The sequence below is a fragment of the Anomaloglossus baeobatrachus genome, chromosome 6 (genome assembly GCF_048569485.1).
Source record: "Anomaloglossus baeobatrachus isolate aAnoBae1 chromosome 6, aAnoBae1.hap1, whole genome shotgun sequence".
Taxonomy (NCBI): domain Eukaryota; kingdom Metazoa; phylum Chordata; class Amphibia; order Anura; family Aromobatidae; genus Anomaloglossus; species Anomaloglossus baeobatrachus.
This window is the reverse complement of record NC_134358.1, coordinates 466,634,640-466,656,533: the sequence shown is the minus strand read 5'-3', so window position 1 is coordinate 466,656,533 and position 21,894 is coordinate 466,634,640. Positions and strand designations below refer to the sequence as shown.

The window sequence follows — 21,894 nt, the reverse complement described above, 5'->3', positions numbered from 1 at the left end:
CCCATCGTGCTACATCCCCCATGCTGCGCACCCCTCATCGTGCTACATCCCCCATGCTATAATAGTTCTCCTATTATACTCAGAGAGGAGTATAATAGAAGGACTGTAATAGGAGGAGTAGTCCTGGGGGGAGAGGAGTATAATGCCGGCTCCCTGCACATGTGTACCGGGAGCCGGTGTACGCTGGTAACTATGATACACATCGGGTAACTAAGGGACCTTAGTTACCCGATGTGTATAATGGTTAGCAGCGTTCACCGGCTCCGTCACGATCCCAGCATCGCAAGGTTATGTCTGGCGTTGCTGGGATCGTGACGGAGCCGGTGTACACTGGTAACTATGATACACGTCGGGTAACCAAGGGAGCTTAGTTACCCGATGTGTATAATGGTTACCAGCGTTCACGGCCTCCGTCAAGATCCCAGCATCGCAAGGTTATGTCTGGCGCTGCTGGGATCGTGACGGAGCCGGTGTACACTGGTAACTATGATACACATCGGGTAACCAAGGGACCTTAGTTACCCGATGTGTATAATGGTTACCAGCGTTCACGGGCTCCGTCAAGATCCCAGCATCGCAAGGTTATGTCTGGCGCTGCTGGGATCGTGACGGAGCCGGTGTAGAAGCAAGCGATATCCCAGGATGTTGTGAGTGTGTGGATGTGATGTGTGAGGTGTGTGTGAGAGTGAGTGTGATCTGATGTGTGTGTGTGTACTCACCTGGGAGTCGGAGCTCCGTGTCAGTTGGGCCAGAGCGAGCGTGCATTGCGTGAGGGGGGCGGGGCCTGCAGAGATCCGGGGCGAGAGGCCAATCCGTGTGGGGGGCGGGGCCATGGCGAGCCCAGCGGCCAATCAGTTTTGTGTCACCGTAAGGACACAATTTTGGAGCATGACAGACAGACAGACAGACAGACAGACAGAATAAGGCAATTATATATAGATATATATATATATATATATATATATATAGATGTTGTTGTGTGTAGTTACCAAGTGTTTGTGTAGGGCGCTGTACATGTTCTGGGTGTTGTCTGGGTGTGGCGGGGGGTGAGAGCGGTGTTGTATGTGTGTTGCGTTGTTTGTGGAGCGCAGTGTGTCTGTCGCGTTGTGTGTGTGTGTTGCGCGGTTTGTGTGGGTGTGGTGTGTTTTGGGGGGAGGTATGTTTTGTGCAATGTGTGTGTTGTGCGGTATGTGCGTATATTAATGTATGCCGCGGTGTTTGTGTGTTGGGTGTTGTGTGTGTGCAGCGTTGTCTGTGTGTGTGGGAGTCTGTGTATGGCGGTGTTTGTGGTTCCCTGTGTGTGTGTGTGTGTTGGGGGGAGGTGTGCACCTCCCATCGTGCTCCATCCTCCATGCTGCGCACCCCCCATCGTGCCCCATCCCCTATGCTGCGCATTCCCCATCGTGCTCCATCCTCCATGCTGCGCACCCCCCATCGTGCTCCATCCCCCATGCTGCGCACTCCCCATCGTGCTCCATCCTTCATGCTGCGCACTCCCCATCGTGCTCCATCCCCCGTGATGCGCACTCCCCATCGTGCTCCATCCTCCATGCTGCGCACTCCCCATCGTGCTCCATCCTCCATGCTGCGCACTCCCAATCATGCTCCATCCCCCATGCTACGCACCCCCCATCGTGCTATATCCCCCATGCTGCGCACCCCCCATCGTGCTCCATCCGCCATGCTGCGCACTCCCCATCGTGCTACATCCCCCATGCTGCGCACTCCCCATCGTGCTACATCCCCCATGCTGCGCACCCCCCATCGTGCTACATCCCCCATCGTGCTACATCCCCCATGCTGCGCACTCCCCATCGTGCTACATCCCCCATGCTGCGCACTCCCCATCGTGCTACATCCCCCATGCTGCGCACTCCCCATCGTGCTACATCCCCCATGCTGCGCACCCCCCATCGTGCTCCATCCGCCATGCTGCGCACTCCCCATCGTGCTATATCCCCCATGCTGCGCACTCCCCATCGTGCTACATCCCCCATGCTGCGCACTCCCCATCGTGCTACATCCCCCATGCTGCGCACCCCCCATCGTGCTACATCCCCCATTGTGCTACATCCCCCATCGTACTACATCCCCCATGCTGCGCACACCCCATCGTGCTACATCCCCCATGCTGCGCACCCGCCATCGTGCTACATCCCCCATGCTGCGCACTCCCCATCGTGCTACATCCCCCATGCTGCGCACTCCCCATCGTGCTACATCCCCCATGCTGCGCACTCCCCATCGTGCTACATCCCCCATGCTGCGCACCCCATCGTGCTACATCCCCCATGCTGCGCACCCCCCATCGTACTACATCCCCCATGCTATAATAGTTCTCCTATTATACTCAGAGAGGAGTATAATAGGAGGACTGTAATAGGAGGAGTAGTCCTGGGGGGAGAGGAGTATAATGCCGGCTCCCTGCACATGTGTACCGGGAGCCGCTGCGCATTCCCCATCGTGCTCCATCCCCCATGCTGCGCACCCCCCATCGTGCTCCATCCCCCATGCTGCGCACTCCCCATCGTGCTCCATCCTCAATGCTGTGCACTCCCCATCGTGCTCCATCCTCCATGCTGCGCACTCCCCATCATGCTCCATCCCCCATGCTGCGCACCCCCCATCGTGCTCCATCCCCCATGCTGCGCACCCCCCATCGTGCTACATCCGCCATGCTGCGCACTCCCCATCGTGCTACATCCCCCATGCTGCGCACTCCCCATCGTGCTACATCCCCCATGCTGCGCACTCCCCATCGTGTTACATCCCCCATGCTGCGCACCCCCCATCGTGCTACATACCCCATGCTATAATAGTTCTCCTATTATACTCAGAGAGGAGTATAATAGGAGGACTGTAATAGGAGGAGTAGTCCTGGGGGGAGAAGAGTATAATGCCGGCTCCCTGCACATGTGTACCGGGAGCCGGTGTACGCTGGTAACTATGATACACATCGGGTAACTAAGGGACCTTAGTTACCCGATGTGTATAATGGTTACCAGCGTTCACCGGCTCCGTCACAATCCCAGCATGGCAAGGTTATGTCTGGCGTTGCTGGGATCGTGACGGAGCTGGTGTACACTGGTAACTATGATACACATCGGTTAACCAAGGGAGCTTAGTTACCCGATGTGTATAATGGTTACCAGCGTTCACGGCCTCCGTCAAGATCCCAGCATCACAAGGTTATGTCTGGCGCTGCTGGGATCGTGACGGAGCCGGTGTACACTGGTAACTATGATACACATCGGGTAACCAAGGGACCTTAGTTACCCGATGTGTATAATGGTTACCAGCGTTCACGGGCTCCGTCAAGATCCCAGCATCGCAAGGTTATGTCTGGCGCTGCTGGGATCGTGACGGAGCCGGTGTAGAAGCAAGCGATATCCCAGGATGTTGTGAGTGTGTGGATGTGATGTGTGAGGTGTGTGTGAGAGTGAGTGTGATCTGATGTGTGTGTGTGTACTCACCTGGGAGTCGGAGCTCCGTGTCAGTTGGGCCAGAGCGAGCGTGCATTGCGTGAGGGGGGCGGGGCCTGCAGAGAGCCGGGGCGAGAGGCCAATCCGTGGGGGGGGGCGGGGCCATGGCGAGCCCAGCGGCCAATCAGCTTTGTGTCACCGTAAGGACACAATTTTGGAGCATGACAGACAGACAGACAGACAGACAGAATAAGGCAATTATATATATAGATTGAGTAACATTGACTCAGCAGCCCCTACCTTCATATTCCTGGGACTGTTTATATAGTAGGTCCATAGGGGGGTGGAGCCTAGCTGAACGTGAGACACGCCGTGGTTGCCAGGACGACTGGGTGACAGTTAGGGAGTTAACAGTCAGTCAGTAAGGAGTGACAAGAAGAGATAAGAGTAAATTGATGACTGAAAGAAGGGCTAGAAATAACATAGGCCCGACGTCCTGAGTGAGGGTACCCCAAAAGAAAAGAAAGACACTGGAAAAGGGGTAACCCAGACGGAAAGGGGACACTTTAGGTCTGGCGAGAGCCGGCTGAAGAGTTCAGGTCGACACCGGTATAACGGGACCGAGGAGGTTTGTCAGGTTTATCCCCAAAACCATTGACCATTAACCTGGGATCCTAAATAAGAGGAGTCCCGGTACCCATCAAGAGTCTGACTACTAACCCCAAGCCGAGTTCACGACGCTGTTGCGGGATAGATAAAGAAATCGTGCAGCATCAGACCCCTGGAAAAAACAGTGACGAGACTAACTAGTGGGTTAAAGAGGGAGTCACAGAGCCCTCAGAGCAGAGACCGAGAAAGAAACAAAGAAAGGTTACCTCAGAGAGAGACTTTGTCATCAAATCTCCTCCGAAACTTGTGACCATTGGCCTTCTGGTAACTGAACTGTTGCTGCTGTGAACTGTGCAAAACAAACCAGATGCCAGTAAAAAGGACTTGTTTAAGCTGATATAGACTCGGTGTGTCGTCTCTCCGCTGTTCGACAGGACCCTGCGACGTCAGAGAAGAAGGCAGCCATCACCGCTCGGTCGCTTCCCTCCTGGTCAGCGACCCGCCACCCTGAGGTAAGAAATCTCCACCTGTGGGGAGCTGAGAGATCTTAAGCTGCCGTCACCATCACCTCAGAGGTCGGCCGCGGGCAGCGCTGGTATATCCCGCTTACCAGATACCACAGGTGGCGTCACGTATATCCCCAAAATCATCCCTGAACCCCATTCCACAGCCGCAGAGTGAGCGCCCAGGGCACGAAGCCGGGACCGACCACCTGTGATAACGCCATCGAGAGTAAAGTATCCGTAGTCCCGGCACCAGAGTACCCCTACTGAAAACCCTGATGGTCGACTCACAAGTATTACACAGTACTCGTTACAAGTATCGCGAACACGAATATTTCATACTCGCTCAACTCTAGCACTCATATATTCATTATCCCCTTTCTGGCTTAGAATTCTGGCCATTGTAATATATATATATATATATATATATATATAAAATTTGTTTTTTTTTATTTATTCCCAAACTCTAAAATTCCATACCATTTTTAGTCTATATGTGTCTGTCTCTCTGTGTGTCTGTCTCTATGTATCTGTCTGTGTCTGTCTTGGTCTCTGTGTGTCTCTGTCTTCGTGTGTGTCTGTCTCTGTGTCTCTCTGTGTGTTTCTGTCTCTTTGTCTCTGTTTCTCTATTTATGTCTGTTTCTCTGTTCATGTCTGTCTGTGTGTGTGTGTGTGTGTGTGTGTGTGTGTGTCTGTCTGTCTGTCTCTGTGTGTGTGTCTGTCTCTGTGTGTGTGTCTGTCTCTGTGTGTGTCTGTTTCTCTGTGTGTCTGTTTCTCTGTGTGTCTGTTTCTCTGTGTGTCTGTCTCTGTGTGTGTCTGTCTCTGTGTGTCTCTCTGCATGTCTCTTTCTCTGCGTGTCTCTTTCTCTGCGTGTCTTTCTTTGTATGTCTCTGTCTCTGTATGTCTGTCTGTCTTGGGCTCTGTGTGTCTCCTTCTCTGTGTGTCTCTGTGTCTGTGTCTCTGTTCGTGTCTGTCTCTGTGTGTGTATGTCTCTGTGTGTCTGTTTCTGTCTCTCTGTGTGTCTGACTCTTTGTGTCTGTCTCTGAGTGTGTCTGTCTCTGTGTGTGTCTGTCTCTGTGTGTGTCTGTGTCGGTGTCTCTCTGTCTGTGTGTATGTCTCTGTTTCTCTCTGTCTCTGTGTGTGTCTGTTTCTCTGTGTGTCTGTTTCTCTGTCTGTCTGTCTCTGTGTGTGTCTGTCTGTCTCTGTGTGTCTGTCTCTGTGTGTTTGTCTCTGTGTGTGTGTGTGTCTGTCTCTGTGTGTCTCACTGCGTGTCTCTTTCTCTGCGTGTCTCTTTCTCTGCGTGTCTTTCTTTGTATGTCTCTGTCTCTGTATGTCTGTCTGTCTTGGGCTCTGTGTGTCTCCTTCTCTGTGTGTCTCTGTGTCTGTGTCTCTGTTCGTGTCTGTCTCTGTGTGTGTCTGTCTCTGTGTGTCTGTTTCTGTCTCTCTGTGTGTCTGTCTCTTTGTGTCTGTCTCTGAGTGTGTCTGTCTCTGTGTATGTCTGTATCTGTGTGTCTGTCTCTGCGTGTGTCTGTGTATCTGTCTGTGTGTTTCTGTATCTGACGGTGTGTGTGTGTGTCTCTGTGTGTCTCTGTCTCTGTGTGTCTCTGTCTTTGTGTATCTGTCTGTCTTTATGTGTGTGTCTGTGTCTGTTTCTCTGTGTCTCTGTGTGTCTCTGTGTCGGTGTCTCTCTGTCTGTGTGTATGTCTCTGTTTCTCTCTGTCTCTGTGTGTGTCTGTCTCTGTGTGTGTCTGTTTCTCTGTGTCTGTTTCTCTGTGTGTCTGTCTGTGTGTGTCTGTCTCTGTGTGTGTCTGTCTCTGTGTGTTTCTGTCTCTGTTTCTCTTTGTCTCTGTGTGTGTCTGTCTCTGTGTGTGTCTGTTTCTCTGTCTCTGTGTGTGTCTGTCTCTGTGTGTGTCTGTCTCTGTGTGTGTCTGTCTCTGCGTGTCGGTGTGTGTGTGTGTCTATGTGTGTGTCTGTCTCTGTGTGTCTCTGTCTTTGTGTATCTGTCTTAGTTTATATGTGTGTCTGTCTCTGTTTCTCTTTGTCTCTGTGTGTCTGTCTCTGTGTCTGTGTCTCTCTCTGTGTGTGTGTGTGTGTGTCTGTCTCTGTTTCTCTTTGTCTCTGTGTGTGTCTGTCTCTGTGTGTGTCTGTTTCTCTGTCTCTGTGTGTGTCTGTCTCTGTGTGTGTCTGTCTCTGTGTGTGTCTGTCTCTGTGTGTGTCTGTCTCTGCGTGTCGGTGTGTGTGTGTGTCTATGTGTGTGTCTGTCTCTGTGTGTCTCTGTCTTTGTGTATCTGTCTTAGTTTATATGTGTGTCTGTCTCTGTTTCTCTTTGTCTCTGTGTGTCTGTCTCTGTGTCTGTGTCTCTCTGTGTGTGTGTGTGTGTCTGTCTCTGTTTCTCTTTGTCTCTGTGTGTGTCTGTCTCTGTGTGTTTCTGTTTCTCTGTCTCTGTGTGTGTCTGTCTCTGTGTGTGTCTGTCTCTGTGTGTGTCTGTCTCTGTGTGTGTCTGTCTCTGCGTGTCTCTTTCTCTGCGTGTCTCTTTCTCTGCGTGTCTCTGTCTCTTTGTGTCTGTCTGTCTTGGGCTCTGTGTGTCTCCGTCTCTGTGTGTCTCTGTTCGTGTCTGTCTCTGTCTGTCTCTGTGTGTCTGTTTCTGTCTCTCTGTCTCTTTGTGTCTGTCTCTGTGTCTGTCTCTGTGTGTGTCTGTCTCTGTGTGTGTCTGTCTCTGTGTGTGTCTGTCTGTGTATCTGTCTGTGTGTTTCTGTATCTGTAGGTGTGTGTGCGTGTGTGTCTGTCTCTGTGTGTCTCTGTCTCTGTGTCTCTCTGTCTCTCTGTCTGTGTGTCTGTCTCTGTTTCTCTCTGTCTCTGTGTGTGTCTGTCTCTGTGTGTGTCTGTGTATCTGTCTGTGTGTTTCTGTATCTGTAGGTGTGTGTGCGTGTATCTCTGTCTCTGTGTCTCTCTGTCTCTGTGTCTCTCTGTCTCTGTGTCTCTCTGTCTGTGTGTCTGTCTCTGTTTCTCTCTGTCTCTGTGTGTGTCTGTCTCTGTGTGTCTCTGTCTGTGTGTGTGTCTGTCTGTGTCTTTCTCTGTGTGTATGACTCTGTGTCTCTCTGTCTCTGTCTATCAGTCTCTGTGTGTCTGTTCCGGTGTGTGTCTATCTCTGTGTGTCTCTATGTGTGTCTGAGTGTGGCTGTCTCTACTGACATCATATTACCTCACACATAAGCTGACTTATAATAAGAATGTCCATTATTGCCTATAGCAACCAATCACAGCTCCTATAAATGACCTGTAGCTCCAAGGTCCATTGACTTTAATGTAAGCAGGTTTTTTGGCAAATAACTGTAAAGCGCGGGGTTAAATTTTCCCCTCAAAATATAGTCTATGACGTTCCCTGAGTCAAAAAGAGTGTCTGTGCAAAATGTTGTGATTGTAAATAAGACAGTGCAGATTCCTTTAGCGGATATACACACACACATTCATGCATACTGTACACTCAGCTTTATATATTTGATGGTGCACAAGACATGCAAACTCAATTCTGTGGGTTTACATTGATAGCAAATTAATGTATCTTTTATATGTTTTACTGCTTGTGTGTAATAAAAACACTTCAAAACAATTTTTATCTTGGACAATAAAAAGAAAGTTTTAGATTGTTTTCTTTCTTGCATTCAACATGCTTGTTTATAACTTATAATGAGCTGAGTTTTTAGTTCTACTAAGGGACTTTAGCAAATAATTAGTATTACAGTAGCTTGCAGCTTTTTAAGCCCTGCCTCTGGCATAGCTTAACCCCTTCGCCCCGGGCGATTTTCTGTTTTTCACTTTCATTTCTTCCCCTTCTTCCAAGAGCCATAACTTTTATTTTTCCATCAATTTAGCCCTATGAGGGCTTATTTTTTGTGGGACGAATTGTACTCTTTAATGACACCATTTATTCTGCCACATATTGTACTGGATAACAGGAAAAAAATTCCAAATGCAGTAAATCTGCAAAATAAAGTGCAATTGCACAATTGTTTTGGGCGTTTTATATTTACCATGTTCACTATTTGGTAAAACTGACCTGTCATTATGATTCGCCAGGTCAGTACAAGTTCGTAGATACCACATATGTATAGTTTTACTTTTATATATAAGTGGTGAAAAAAATGTCCAAAATTTGTCAAAAACAAGAATTATTGCCAAATTCTGAGACCCGTAGCGTTCTCATTTTTCGGGATCTGGGGCTCAGTGATGGCTTATTTTTTGCGCCTTGAGCTGATGTTTTTAATTATCTCATTGTTGGGTAGATGCAATGTTGTGATCGCCTCTTATCACATTTTAATGCAAATTTGCAGCGACCAAAAATACGTAATTCTGGTGTTTTGATTTTTCCTCACTACGCCATGTACCAATCACATTAATTGATTTTATTTTTTATAGATCGGGCATTTCTGAACGCAGCGATAGCAAATATGTGTATTTTTTTATTTTATTTTTAATGTGGAAAAGGGAAGTGATTTCAACTTCTAGGTTGTTTTTTTTCATATTTTTTCAAACTTTTTTACATGTTTTAGTGATTTTATTAAGCCAGCTTTACACCTTACAATTAGGTGTGCGATCTCGTATGCGATGTGACACGCCCAGGTCGTATATGCGATTGAATGAGATTGCACGTAGGTCGTTCATTAGCTGTCACACGAGCGTTAGTAGTCTATGTTAAATTGATCAATTTTGTGTGTGATCCTTTAGATCATGTGTTCTGTGACGTATGCATTGGGCATCCTTTTTTTTTTTTTATTTATTGACTTGCCAAGCGTGTGTAATGTGTAGAGATGCGTTTTTACTATGTCATCTGCCATTCAGCTCTGCTACATGGCCGCTGACAGCAGCCACAGACAGCCATGTAGCAGAGCTGAATGGCAGATGACAGCAGACACAGACAGAGCCGCACTGTCAGAATGAACTCGGGTGAACCTCACCCGACTTCATTGTCATGCTGCGGCTCTGTCTGTGTCGCGTCCTGATTAGCGGTCACCTGTGAAGGACTCACCGGTGACCGCTAAACTCCTGAGTAAGTTAATTGAGCAGCCCTCTCTCATACTCACCGATCCCCGATCCCCGGCTCTGCACGGCGTTCACACTGCTCCGGCGGCTTTTACTGTTTTGAAAAAGCCGGCCGCCCATTAAACAATCTCGTATTCCCTGCTTTCCCCGCCCACCGGCGCCTATGATTGGTTACAGTGAGACACGCCCCCCACGCTGAGTGACAGGTGTCACACTGCACCCAATCACAGCAGCCGGTGGGTGTGTCTATACTGTGCAGTGAAATAAATAATTAAATAATTAAAACAAACGGCGTGCGGTCCCCCCCAATTTTAAAACCAGCCAGATAAAGCCATACGGCTGAAGGCTGGTATTCTCAGGATGGGGAGCTCCACGTTATGGGGAGCCCCCCAGCCTAACAATATCAGTCAGCAGCCGCCCAGAATTGCCGCATACATTAGATGCGACAGTTCTGGGACTGTACCCGGCTCTTCCCGATTTCCCCTGGTGCGTTGGCAAATCGGGGTAATAAGGAGTTATTGGCAGCCCATAGCTGCCAATAAGTCCTAGATTAATCATGTCAGGTGTCTATGAGACACCTTCCATGATTAATCTGTAAATTACAGTAAATAAACACACACACGCCCGAAAAAATCCTTTATTATAAATAAAAAACACAAACATATACCCTGGTTCACCACTTTAATCAGCCCCAAAAAGCCCTCCTTGTCCGGCGTACTCCAGGATGATGCAGCGTCGCTTCCAGCGCTGCTGCATGGAGGTGACCGGAGCTGCAGCAGACACAGCCGCTCCTGTCACCTCCACACAGCTAATGAAGACAGCCGCGCGATCAGCTGAGCTGTCACTGAGGTTACCCGCTGTCACTGGATCCAGCGGTGGATGCAGCGGTGGCCGCGGGTAACCTCAGTGACAGCTCAGCTGAGCGCGCTACTCACCGCTGCTCCTCTCACCTCCACGCAGCAACTGAGGTGAGTAGCGCGATCAGCTGAGCTGTCACTGAGGTTACCCGCGGCCACCGCTGCATCCACCGCTGGATCCAGTGACAGCGGGTAACCTCAGTGACAGCTCAGCTGATCGCGCGGCTCTCTTCATTTGCTGTGTGGAGGTGACCGGAGCGGCTGTGTCTGCTGCAGCTCCGGTCACCTCCATGCAGCAGCGCTGGATGCGACGCTGGACCATCCTGGATTACGCCGGACATGGAGGGCTTTTTGGGGCTAATTAAAGTGGTTAACCAGGGTATATGTTTGTGTTTTTTATTTCTAATAAAGGTTTTTTTCAGCTGTGTGTGTTTATTTACTGTAATTTACAGATTAATCATGGAAGGTGTCTCATAGACGCCTGACATGATTAATCTAGGACTTATTGGCAGCTATGGGCTGCCAATAACTCCTTATTACCCCGATTTGCCAACGCACCAGGGCAAATCGGGAAGAGCCGGGTACAGTCCCAGAACTGTCGCATCTAATGTATGCGGCAATTCTGGGCGGCTGTTGGCTGATATTGTTAGGCTGGGGGGCTCCCCATAACGTGGAGCTCCCCATCCTGAGAATACCAGCCTTCAGCCGTATGGCTTTATCTGGCTGGTTTTAAAATTGGGGGGGACCGCACGCCGTTTTTTTTAATTATTTATTTCACTGCACAGTATAAACACGCCCACCGGCTGCTGTGATTGGGTGCAGTGTGACACCTGTCACTCAGCGTGGGGGCGTGTCTTACTGTAACCAATCATAGTTACAGTGGGCGGGGAAAGCAGGGAATACGAGATTGTTTAATGGGCGGCCGGCTTTTTCAAAACAGTAAAAGCCGCCGGAGCAGTGTGAATGCCGTGCAGAGCCGGGCCGGGGATCGGAGATCGGTGAGTATGAGAGAGGGGGTAAGAGGGATAGACCGACATGGACAGAGAGTGAGGGACAGAGATAGTGACGGACTGACAGAGATTAGTGAATGACAGACATTGTGAGGCGCTTCAGAACGCAGCTTTTCAGCTGCGCTCTGAAGCAGACCTTTTTTAAGCTGCGGTGCAGAGCGCACACCTGCGCACATAGCCTCAGACATCAAAATCGTATGAGGGATGTCACACGTTTCAATTGACTAGATTCATACAATAAAACGTCCAATGTATGAAGAATAAACTACGTGTATGCGATCACCGTATTTTCGTTCAATCTTGATTGCAGTAGGTGTCACACGCAAATACGTCACGAACGATGCAGGATGTGCGTCACTTACAACTTGACCCCGACGACGGATTGAAAGATTTATTGAAGCGTGTAAAGCAGGCATCAGTCCCTTTTGGGGACTTGAAGCCTGCATTGTTTGATTGCGTCGGCTGTTCAGAGCGATGCATCAGCTCCGTCATGATAGCAACAGGCATCATCAGACGACCAACAGCTGTCATGGTAACCCATCGGCACCCTGTGATCACGTCACGGGGTCGCCGATGGCAGCTGGGAATGGCACGCTCCCTACCGACGTATGTTAAATCCCATTGTCATAGATTGACAGCGGGATTTAACTGGTTAACAGGCACGGGTGGATTTTTGATCCACCAGCCCTGTATCCTGCACATGTCAGCTGATCAGATCAGCCGACATGTGTGGGGCATAATGCAGGCTGCCGCACGAGCCCGCATTAAAGGGACATACACGACCAATGACATATAGGTACATCATTGGTCGTGAAGGGGTTAATAGGTGTATTAAAGTGGTAGTGTTGCGGACGGGGGCCAGAACACTGCAAGGGGTGTGCTCGGATCCGGGTTCGTTACTGTGGCTCGAGTGGCAGCCAGACCCGAGCTCGTGCAGCCGTCCATCCTCACAACCATAGGAAGAGTGTATTTACAGGGGAATAGTTTGTCAGTGACGCCACCCGTGGGTTGCGGTGAAAGTTGGTAGCACCACCGCTGCCTGGTGATGGGACGCCCGGGGCTGATGGAGTGGTGGGCAGCAGAATGGAATCCCTCCCCACAGGTTGCGGAGGTGTTGTCCCGGGGCCTAGGTGAGCAGGAGTAATGGCTGCGGAGAATGTCATGCAGGGTTGGACCGGGGGTGAATGGTGTACTCACAGTTCCAAAGGATTGCACACAGAGTCCAGTGGTAAACCAAATTGCCAGTGACCGGTAGCCTCCGGCGAGTGCATTCAGGTCTCACACCCTGGTGAAGCAAACAGGGGTCCCTTCCTCCTACACTCAGTGTTTGTGTCTTCAATGGGACAACTCCCCATGAAATGGGAAAGTACACTCCCGGTAACTTTCTATGTTGGGAGCTGTGGCCCGCAAAATCTGACCCGTGGGATCTCTCTGGGTTCTGGCGGACACCCTATCCCCCGCGTTAGGCATCCGTTGCACTCTCTGAGCTTACTGCTGGAAGAAGGTCTGGAACCTTGTCCTCGGCTGGCTAATTGACAAGGGGCTTGAAACCTTCCTCGCCCTAGGGTCCAGGCACCCCGACTGTGCCCGTCCTCCAGACCGGATTCCCGGTGTCGGCACCGGCGGACTACAACCCTGCCCCGGTCCACTTAAGGTCTCCCGCGACCGGATCTCCGTCACCTGTGGTCCTGTTTGCCGTCTGCCACCTAGTCAGGAGTTCGGTAGTCCAGGGGCCCCAACCCCTGACTCCGCTGTCACTCCACACTCCTCAACTGTCAGGACTCAAGTCTCCTCTGTCTCCTTCAAACTCTACTGTCTCTGTTCCCTCCCAGAACACCTCAGAACCCCTAGGTGGGCGCTCCCATCCGCCTGGTCCCGCCCTCTGGTGTGTCCCTATTGTCATGGGGGATGACTAGGTTTTACTCGCTGGTGTTGTGCACTTGGGTGTGGGTTTGTGTTGGTATGTCAAAGAGGATGGAGTCTTGCACCTGAGAGATTTGTGCAGCCTCTGTGACAACCTGGTTTTGCCAGGGCATCACAGTAGAACTCAGTAATGATGTATGATGTGTGACCCCTGAGGTCAGTGATTGTCTGCACCTTATGAAGACATCGGTGGTGTATCTTTGCTGGAGGGGGTAAACAGATCATTGGGACCTCCATTGATGATGATTAAAGGTTTGAGTAATTTTACTTTTCTATTTTCTAACATATCTCCCTTGTGTGATATTTTGTTAACATTCTGAAAATCTTTTACATTTTTTGATAAGTTCAAACACTAAAAACATGAAAAGGTTAAAAAAACCTTTTTAATTTTAGAATTATCAAAATATTTTTTATTTGCTAACACTACTACAATTGGTATTTTAGACACTATTACTAATGTTAAAAGATACAATATACACAAAGTATCTTTATTTGAAGCAGTATTTAGACATTCTCTTTCTACATATAGTACATTTCTTACATTTTTACAGATTTGCGCATTCAAGTATCTGAACTTTATAGGCTTGTAAACCTTCAGAAGAAACTCAATAAAACTGGTTCACAAGCCTCCATGCTTTATATGTGAAAGACTATCATCTCAGACAATTGTTCTACATTATGTAGCTGATTATTATTAAAAGCATTACAAGGAGTGTGCATAGTTCTGGCTACAGTCCTCAACATTGTAACATCAAGGAGGAAAAATACTGAATAAATACTGAATAAATTGAGATGTTTTGAAAACTTGGTTTGCAATTTTTTATTATTGGCTTAACATTAACATATTTATCAATCCTGTGATTTTTATAATTCAATAACTTTTCTGTCTTGGTATTGCAATTTTAATGTTGATGAGTTTATTTTACAAAAATACACTGTAGATCAAAATATAGAGAACAACACATAATTTCCTAAATGTTAAGGTCATTGTGTAGTCCTATGTGATTATATCCTGACATGAGTAAACTTGCAGTATTTTAAGCTTATTACATAAATAGAATTTATTCCAAAAAACATAATAAAAATGTAAATGAGATAAATGAAAAAGAACACTGATCAAAATTAGAGAACACTTTCAGATCCCTGCAAGTCTCTGGTGTTAATCTGGCACCTGGTGCTAATTTCCTTAATTATCTGACAAACTCTATTTAACTGGCAGTCTAAAGGCCGCTTTACACGTTACAGTATATCTAACGATATATCGTCGGGGTCACGTCGTTAGTGACGTACATCTGGCATCGTTAGAGATATCGTAGCGTGTGACAGCTACAAGCGACTGTGAACGAGCAAAAATACTCACCTTATCGTTGCTCGTTGACACGTCATTAATTTTCAAAAAAATCGAACGTCCTTCTGCACGCCGGTTGTTCATTGTTCCCAAGGCAGCACACATCGCTCCATGTGACACCCCGGGAACGATGAACTGCAGCTTACCTGCAGCCGCCGGCAATACGGAAGGAAGGAGGTGGGCGGGATGTTTACGTCCTGCTCATCTCCGCCCCTCCGCTTCTATTGGGCGGCCGCTGTGTGACGTCGCTGTGACGCCGAACTTCCCTCCCCCTTCAGGAAGAGGATGTTCGCCGCCCACAGCGAGGTCGTTTGGAAGGTAAGTACGTGTGACAGTGGTTTACGACTTTGTGCAACACTGGCAATAAATTGCCCGTAACGCACAAACGATGGGGGCGGGTGCAATCGCACATGCGAATGCACGATATATCGGTGCTTGTAAAGCGGCCTTAACTTTGCAGTTTGCACTCACATTGCAAAAGTGGTGTGCCATTCCAAAGTGACTGAAACTCTCCAGCAGCAGGTTGTCCACATGAAGGCTAAAGTAGTGACCCTATCAGCCATAGCAAAAGAAATTGGTTGTTTTAAGTCTGTGATTTCAAGAATATTGCATCTTTACAACATCACAAACTCTCCCAAGAACGCTGGTCGCCGTCGAAAGACGAATGCAAAAGAGGACAGGATAATGCGAAGAATCTCCATGGGTAATCATTTCAAAACTGCAGCTGGAATTGCTTGCCAGTTCAGCACTGAACAAGGTAAGGATCTGTCTCGTCATACAGTGTCACAACGTTTAAGAGCATTTGGACTGAAAGCCCACTCTGCAGTGACCAAATCTCTCATTAGTAGAAAGAATCAAAAAGCTAGGTTCACCTTTGGTGAGGAGTATATTGTGTGGACAGGGGATAGTGGTCCACAGTTCCTTTTAGTGATGAAAGCAAGTTTAATTCATTTGGCTCTGATGGGAAACATTATGTTCATCAACAAACTGGGGAAAGACTGAACCCAAAGTGTGTTAAAAAGTCAGTGAAAGGTGGTGGAGGAAGTGTCATGGTTTGGGGAATGTTTTCTGCAGCCGGAGATGGACCTCTCACAATACCTGGCAGAGTGAATACAAGTGTGTATCAGAACCTTCTTCAACAACACGTGGTTCCTTACTTACGTTCATCACTCAATCAGCCAGCAATTTTCATGCAGGACGATGCCCCTGTCACACAGCAAAACAGGTAAAGCAATTCCTTGAAACAGAAAACATTGAATACAATTATATGGTCAGCCCAGAGTCCTGATCTAAACAATAGAAAACCTCTGGAAAATCCTTGGTGACAAAGTTATGGCCAAAGAACTGTGGAAGAGACTGGAAAAAGAGTGGACCAAAATCACACCAGAGCAGTGTGAGAGACTAGTGATGTCCTGTGGCCGCAGATGTGCTAAAGTCATTCAAAGCAATGGCCTGTACACTTCCTACTGATTGGTGATTGTTGTTACCTTCAGAAAATGTAGTTATAATCTTTCTCCGTGCTACAGTCATTGTTGTTCTCTAATTATGATCATACTGTTTTGGGCAAAATAAAGGTTTTATTTTGATAAACTTTGGATCTTTTGTAACATACTGTTCTAGTGGCATGGTGTATTTCTTACAAAAAAACTTCAAATGTTGATCAATGTAGATTACATTATTTCTGGAAAAAAAGCAAATGATCATACATTGTTCTCTAATTTTGATCTCCAATTTATAAGCAGTCATTTAATTTCCAGCTCTTTTGGAGCTAAGGAAAAACATTACATGATGTAAGTCGGACCTGATTGCTTTTGGGGTTCATAAATTGGTGAAAGAGGGTCTTTTGTGCATTTTATTTCAAATAAAGGATTTTTTCGGTATTTGTGTTTATTTCTTTTCACTTACAGATTAGTAATGGGGAGGGTCTCATAGATGCCTCCCATTATTAATCTAGGTCTTAGTGTTAGTGTGAGCTGGTATTAACCCCTTATTACGCTTATTACCACCACACCAGAGCAATCGGGAAGAGTAGGGTCCATGATTGTCACATGTAATGGATGCAACAATCCTAGGCGGCTGCAGGCTGTTATTTTTAGGCTGGGGGGCCAATAAACATAAGTCTCCACAGCCTGAGATCACCAGCCCCCAGTTGTTGAGCTTTATCATGCCTGGGTATCACAATTGGTTGGGACCGCACACTGTTTTTTTTTTTTATTATTTATTTAAATAGTAAAAAAAAAAAGCCGCATGTGGTTCCTTTTATATTGATACACAGTCAAGATAAGCGCATGGAGCTTTATCTTATCTGTGCTGGGTATCATAATACGGGGGGACCCTACGCCAATTTTTTGTTTCTTTTACAACACAATAGTGACCCACAGGCAGCACGTGTGATTGGTTGCAGTCAGACACAGTTACACAGGCTTGGGACACGTCTGACTGAAACCAATCACAGACTCCAGGACTGCCGGTGGGCAGGGGAGGCAGTGAATATGGATAAGCAATAATAAGCGGCCCTGGAAGAAGAGTGAGCGACCTGGAAGCAGTTACAGCCGTGCCGGAGACTCGGTAAGTATAGCGCGCTTGCTGTATTTTTATTTTTCCTTTCTTTTTTTTTCATTTCCTGAGTTGCCAGACCCCGATCATTAGCCGGAGTTCCCTGAGAACTCTGGGTCCGGCACCCGAATACTTTTGAAACTGTGTGGATCCGGACTTTCACAGTTCGGGTTCGCCCATCACTACTCCCTATCTTAAGAATATTAAATTTGTTTCCTTTAGAGTTTACCCTATGTTGTATACATTGTATTACATTGTTGTCACATAAAGCAATTATTTACCTTTTACTTTATTCCGCTAATAAAGTACATTTCTAGGCTTATAAGTGATTAAATCTTCAATCACCATACTATGTAAAATTGTGTATCTAAAATGATATTTAAGTACCGTAATAATAATACATGTCGATTTTTAAAGTTATATAATTAGCATTTCTTATAAATCAGGATTTATATAAATTCTGTGATATTATTTTCTTTTGCAGGTTGGACTGATGATTCACATTCCTACTGGCAAGTGCATGGCACCAAGGAAAACACAGACTGGCAACATACTTTTGTTCATTAAACCATGTCATTATAGCCAAAGGAACCAAATCTGGAAAATCATCCCAAAATGAACCAATCATGATGCAGCTTTTACGAGTTGTATTCTAATTTGACTGATATTTTAGGAATCTTCATTGGGGGTCCAAAATACAAGTGTAGTGCATTAAGATTCTACTGTTGTAGCACAGTCTTCCAGCTTTACATATGGGTGAAACAATATCTTTATGTATTGACTTCATATCTTGCATGAGCAGCTTGTGTATCTAAATAGGGACCCTGTAGACAAAAGGACCTAACCGAAAGTAACTTCCTATTGACAATTTCAGGGATAATATTTAAGGCTAAATTAAAATCTTTCAGAACACATAACAATGAAAGCCCTGCTAAAAAGGAGCTTACCGTAGGATGAGCATCTTACACTCAATAAGCTAACAAGCTATAAAATCATGGCCGAAAGTGTTGACATCCTTGAAATTGTTTCAGAAAATGCAGTATTCCTTCCAGAAAATTATTGCAATTACACTTTTTGTCATACACATGTTTATTTCCTTTGAACCTCCACCATAATTTACTGTAAATACCCTGTTTTTTCTATGCGCGCCTAATTCCATTTTCGTTAAGCTCAGTCTTGGTTTCATTTGTCCATAAGACGCTTTCCCAGAAGGATTTTGGCTTACTCATGTACATTTTGACAAACTGCAGTCTAGCTTTTTTATGTCTCTGTGTTATCAGTGGGGTCCTCCTGGGTCTCCTACCATAGCGTTTCATTTTGTACAAATGTCAACAAACAGTTCGGGATAACACCGATGCACCCTGAGCCTGCAGGACAACTTGAATTTTTTGGGAAGTTGATTGGGGCTGCCTATGCACTATTCGGACTATTCTGCTTTGCAACCTTTCATCAATTTTTGTCTGCCGTCCATGTCCAAGGAGTTTAGCTACAGTACTATGGCTTGTAAACTTCTTGATTTTGTTGCACACCATGGACAAAGGAACATCATGATCTCTGTAGACGGACTTGTAACCTTGAGATTGTTATTTTTTAACTATTTTGGTTTTCTTGGCCTCAGAGAGTTCTCTTCGCTTTCTTTTCTCCTTGCTTAGCGTGGCACACACAGACACACAATGCAAAAATTACAGTGCTGCTCGCTTGAGTGGTTTGCACTCGTAACTCACTCAAATTTCAAACACGAACTTTGTTTTTTTAGTCGATTTCTGAACCCGAACCTTGAACCTCAGGTTCACTCATCTCTAGTGTGAATACTTTTGGCCATGACTGTAGATTACATGAGGTCCATATTATGTTTCTTACATTGAGTCTCAATACTATCTGTGTCTGCTCCTATATGTACTGCTGTGCATTAACCATGGATTACTTAGTTTTTGGACAAAACTATGAATCAACATTCATGTTCCTATTAGGGTCATAATTGAGTCATTGGCAGGAATTATTTCTAGTCACTATATAGTAGGGCATAAGATTAGACTTTCTTTGTAGTATACCAACTGCCCTAATGTTCACACATCACTTAAAGATTATTGTTGGAAGGAGATATTCGTCTTAGCGATCTTTGATGCAATCACTTTATAAATTCATCATTTTGTCACTTAAAACGGTCTTCCCAGAATTGACATTTCTGATTGCTAGAGACCCTACTGAAAGGACTAACTAATCACAAGAATTCCCATTTAAATTTAGTGGCATTGGAGCATGTATGTCGCCGGTCTAAATGAAGTGTATTGACTAATGACGATAACCGAGTACAGAGTCTATCTCGGTAAACCCCAAAAAGCCGTTGCACACATTTTTGGCCATCACTTCACTAAACATAACAGTAGGTCAGTATGGCGATGCCTCCAAAGATCATACACTTGGTGACTATCCTGTGGATAAGTGATAATAGTTTTAAAAATAGTGCGAGTCGATTCTCAGTGCTGGGTCGAACTATGGCCGTCGGACTGAAGATCTGCTAACCACCTCCTACCTGCCAGAATCTACGGATCTTCTTCTGATTAGCCGGTGCGATGTTATATGTGAATCATGCGACAACAATGGCACTGTGCCAGACTGGCTAATAAAAAGAGGAGCTGGGGATGCTTTTAGTTAAGAAGCCACTTGCAAGCCACTCAGCATCATCAAAAGATTATTAATATAATTGTACTTTCTCTAAAATGTGAATTCTAGGAAAACCCCTTCATGCAAACACTAATGCATTCAAACCTGTAGAATAGAGTCTGATAATTAAAAAGTAGGTGAGGAAAATGTAAATAGACTAACGACTATGTTTTTCTGTCAATAAAGCAAAATGTTTTTCTAATTTTAAAGAGTGGGTAACACTTTATATATTTGTATGACATTGTAAATAACATGTGGTTAAGTTGTACTAACACTTGCATATGACAAATGGATATATGGTACTTCTTGTACATACGGTAAATATTCCTTTTTTGTACAGTGTATTTTTATGAAATTCAAATGCTAAGTAACTTTGTAAATAAAGTACATATTATATTGCAGTTGTAATATTTGTTTGAGTCTCTTGTGTTCCAGTGCTGCATTCGCAATACCTATGGCAGCATATTTAAGCAGTCGGCGGAATGAGGTGTTTATTTTTTTATTGCATTGCAAAATAGGTACTAGTTCATAAGAACATTGCACCTGCAAGGAATGCTAAGGGATTTCAGATCTGGAGTCTGAAAAATAATGACTGAAGCTTTGGGCTTACTGGTCTTATTAAGGTTAAGCTTAAGCTTTAAGCATGCATACTACATGGGAGCCCCACATGTACAGATGATGTAATATCTATAATTCAAGGTTGTTTTTTAAAATGATAATATTCAGTTATATTTTTAATTATGCATCTTAACCCCTTCACCCCAGGCCATTTTCCACTTTTGTGCCTTAGTCCCCTCCCCTTTCCAAGAGCCATAACTTTTTTATTTTTTCTGTCAATATAACCATATGAGGGATTGTTTTTGTGGGAAGAGCTGTACTTTTGGATGAGACCATTCATGTTACTACACAGGGTACTGGAAAACAGTGTGTATGTGTGTATATATATATATATATATATATATATATATATATATATATATATATATATATATATAAAAATAAATATAAATATATATGTATATATATATATATATATATATATATATATATATATATATATATATATATAAAAAAGTCCAATTCCACAATGATTTATTTTTTGTAATTCATTTACCATGTTCATTATATGGTAAAACTGACCTGGCAGTATGATCCTCCAGTACAAGTACAGTGCCTACAAGTAGTATTCAACCCCCTGCAGATTTAGCAGGTTTGATAAGATGCAAATAAGTTAGAGCCTGCAAACTTCAAACAAGAGCAGGATTTATTAACAGATGCATAAATCTTACAAACCAACAAGTTATGTTGCTCAGTTAAATTTTAATAAATTTTCAACATAAAAGTGTGGGTCAATTATTATTCAACCCCTAGGTTTAATATTTTGTGGTGGAATAACCCTTGTTTGCAATTACAGCTAATAATCGTCTTTTATAAGACCTAATCAGGCCGGCACAGGTCTCTGGAGTTATCTTGGCCCACTCCTCCATGCAGATCTTCTCCAAGTTATCTAGGTTCTTTGGGTGTCTTATGTGGACTTTAATCTTGAGCTCCTTCCACAAGTTTTCAATTGGGTTAAGGTCAGGAGACTGACTAGGCCACTGCAACACCTTGATTTTTTTCCCTCTTGAACCAGGCCTTGGTTTTCTTGGCTGTGTGCTTTGGGTCGTTGTCTTGTTGGAAGATGAAATGACGACCCATCTTAAGATCCTTGATGGAGGAGCGGAGGTTCTTGGCCAAAATCTCCAGGTAGGCCGTGCTATCCATCTTCCCATGGATGCGGACCAGATGGCCAGGCCCCTTGGCTGAGAAACAGCCCCACAGCATGATGCTGCCACCACCATGCTTGACTGTAGGGATGGTATTCTTGGGGTCGTATGCAGTGCCATCCAGTCTCCAAACGTCACGTGTGTGGTTGGCACCAAAGATCTCGATCTTGGTCTCATCAGACCAGAGAACCTTGAA

The 21,894-nt window shown here is 45.7% G+C and overlaps 1 protein-coding gene across 3 annotated transcripts in view; it reads left to right on the top strand.

Moving 5' to 3' along the window:
• Positions 1 to 21,894, top strand: part of GALNT15 (polypeptide N-acetylgalactosaminyltransferase 15) — a 120,031-nt gene that overhangs the window by 66,642 nt on the left and 31,495 nt on the right. Inside the window, exons 10-11 of one of the 3 annotated variants that reach the window (XM_075315306.1) lie at positions 4,466 to 4,543; positions 17,753 to 20,340. The exons of 1 other annotated variant lie outside the window; for it this stretch is intronic. In XM_075315306.1, the coding sequence (XP_075171421.1) occupies positions 4,466 to 4,543; positions 17,753 to 17,887 (213 nt within the window). In that variant the 3' untranslated portion in view covers positions 17,888 to 20,340. Of the gene's footprint in view, positions 1 to 4,465; positions 4,544 to 17,752; positions 20,341 to 21,894 lie in introns of those variants that run through there. One more of the 3 variants, XM_075315307.1, reaches the window with a different exon arrangement.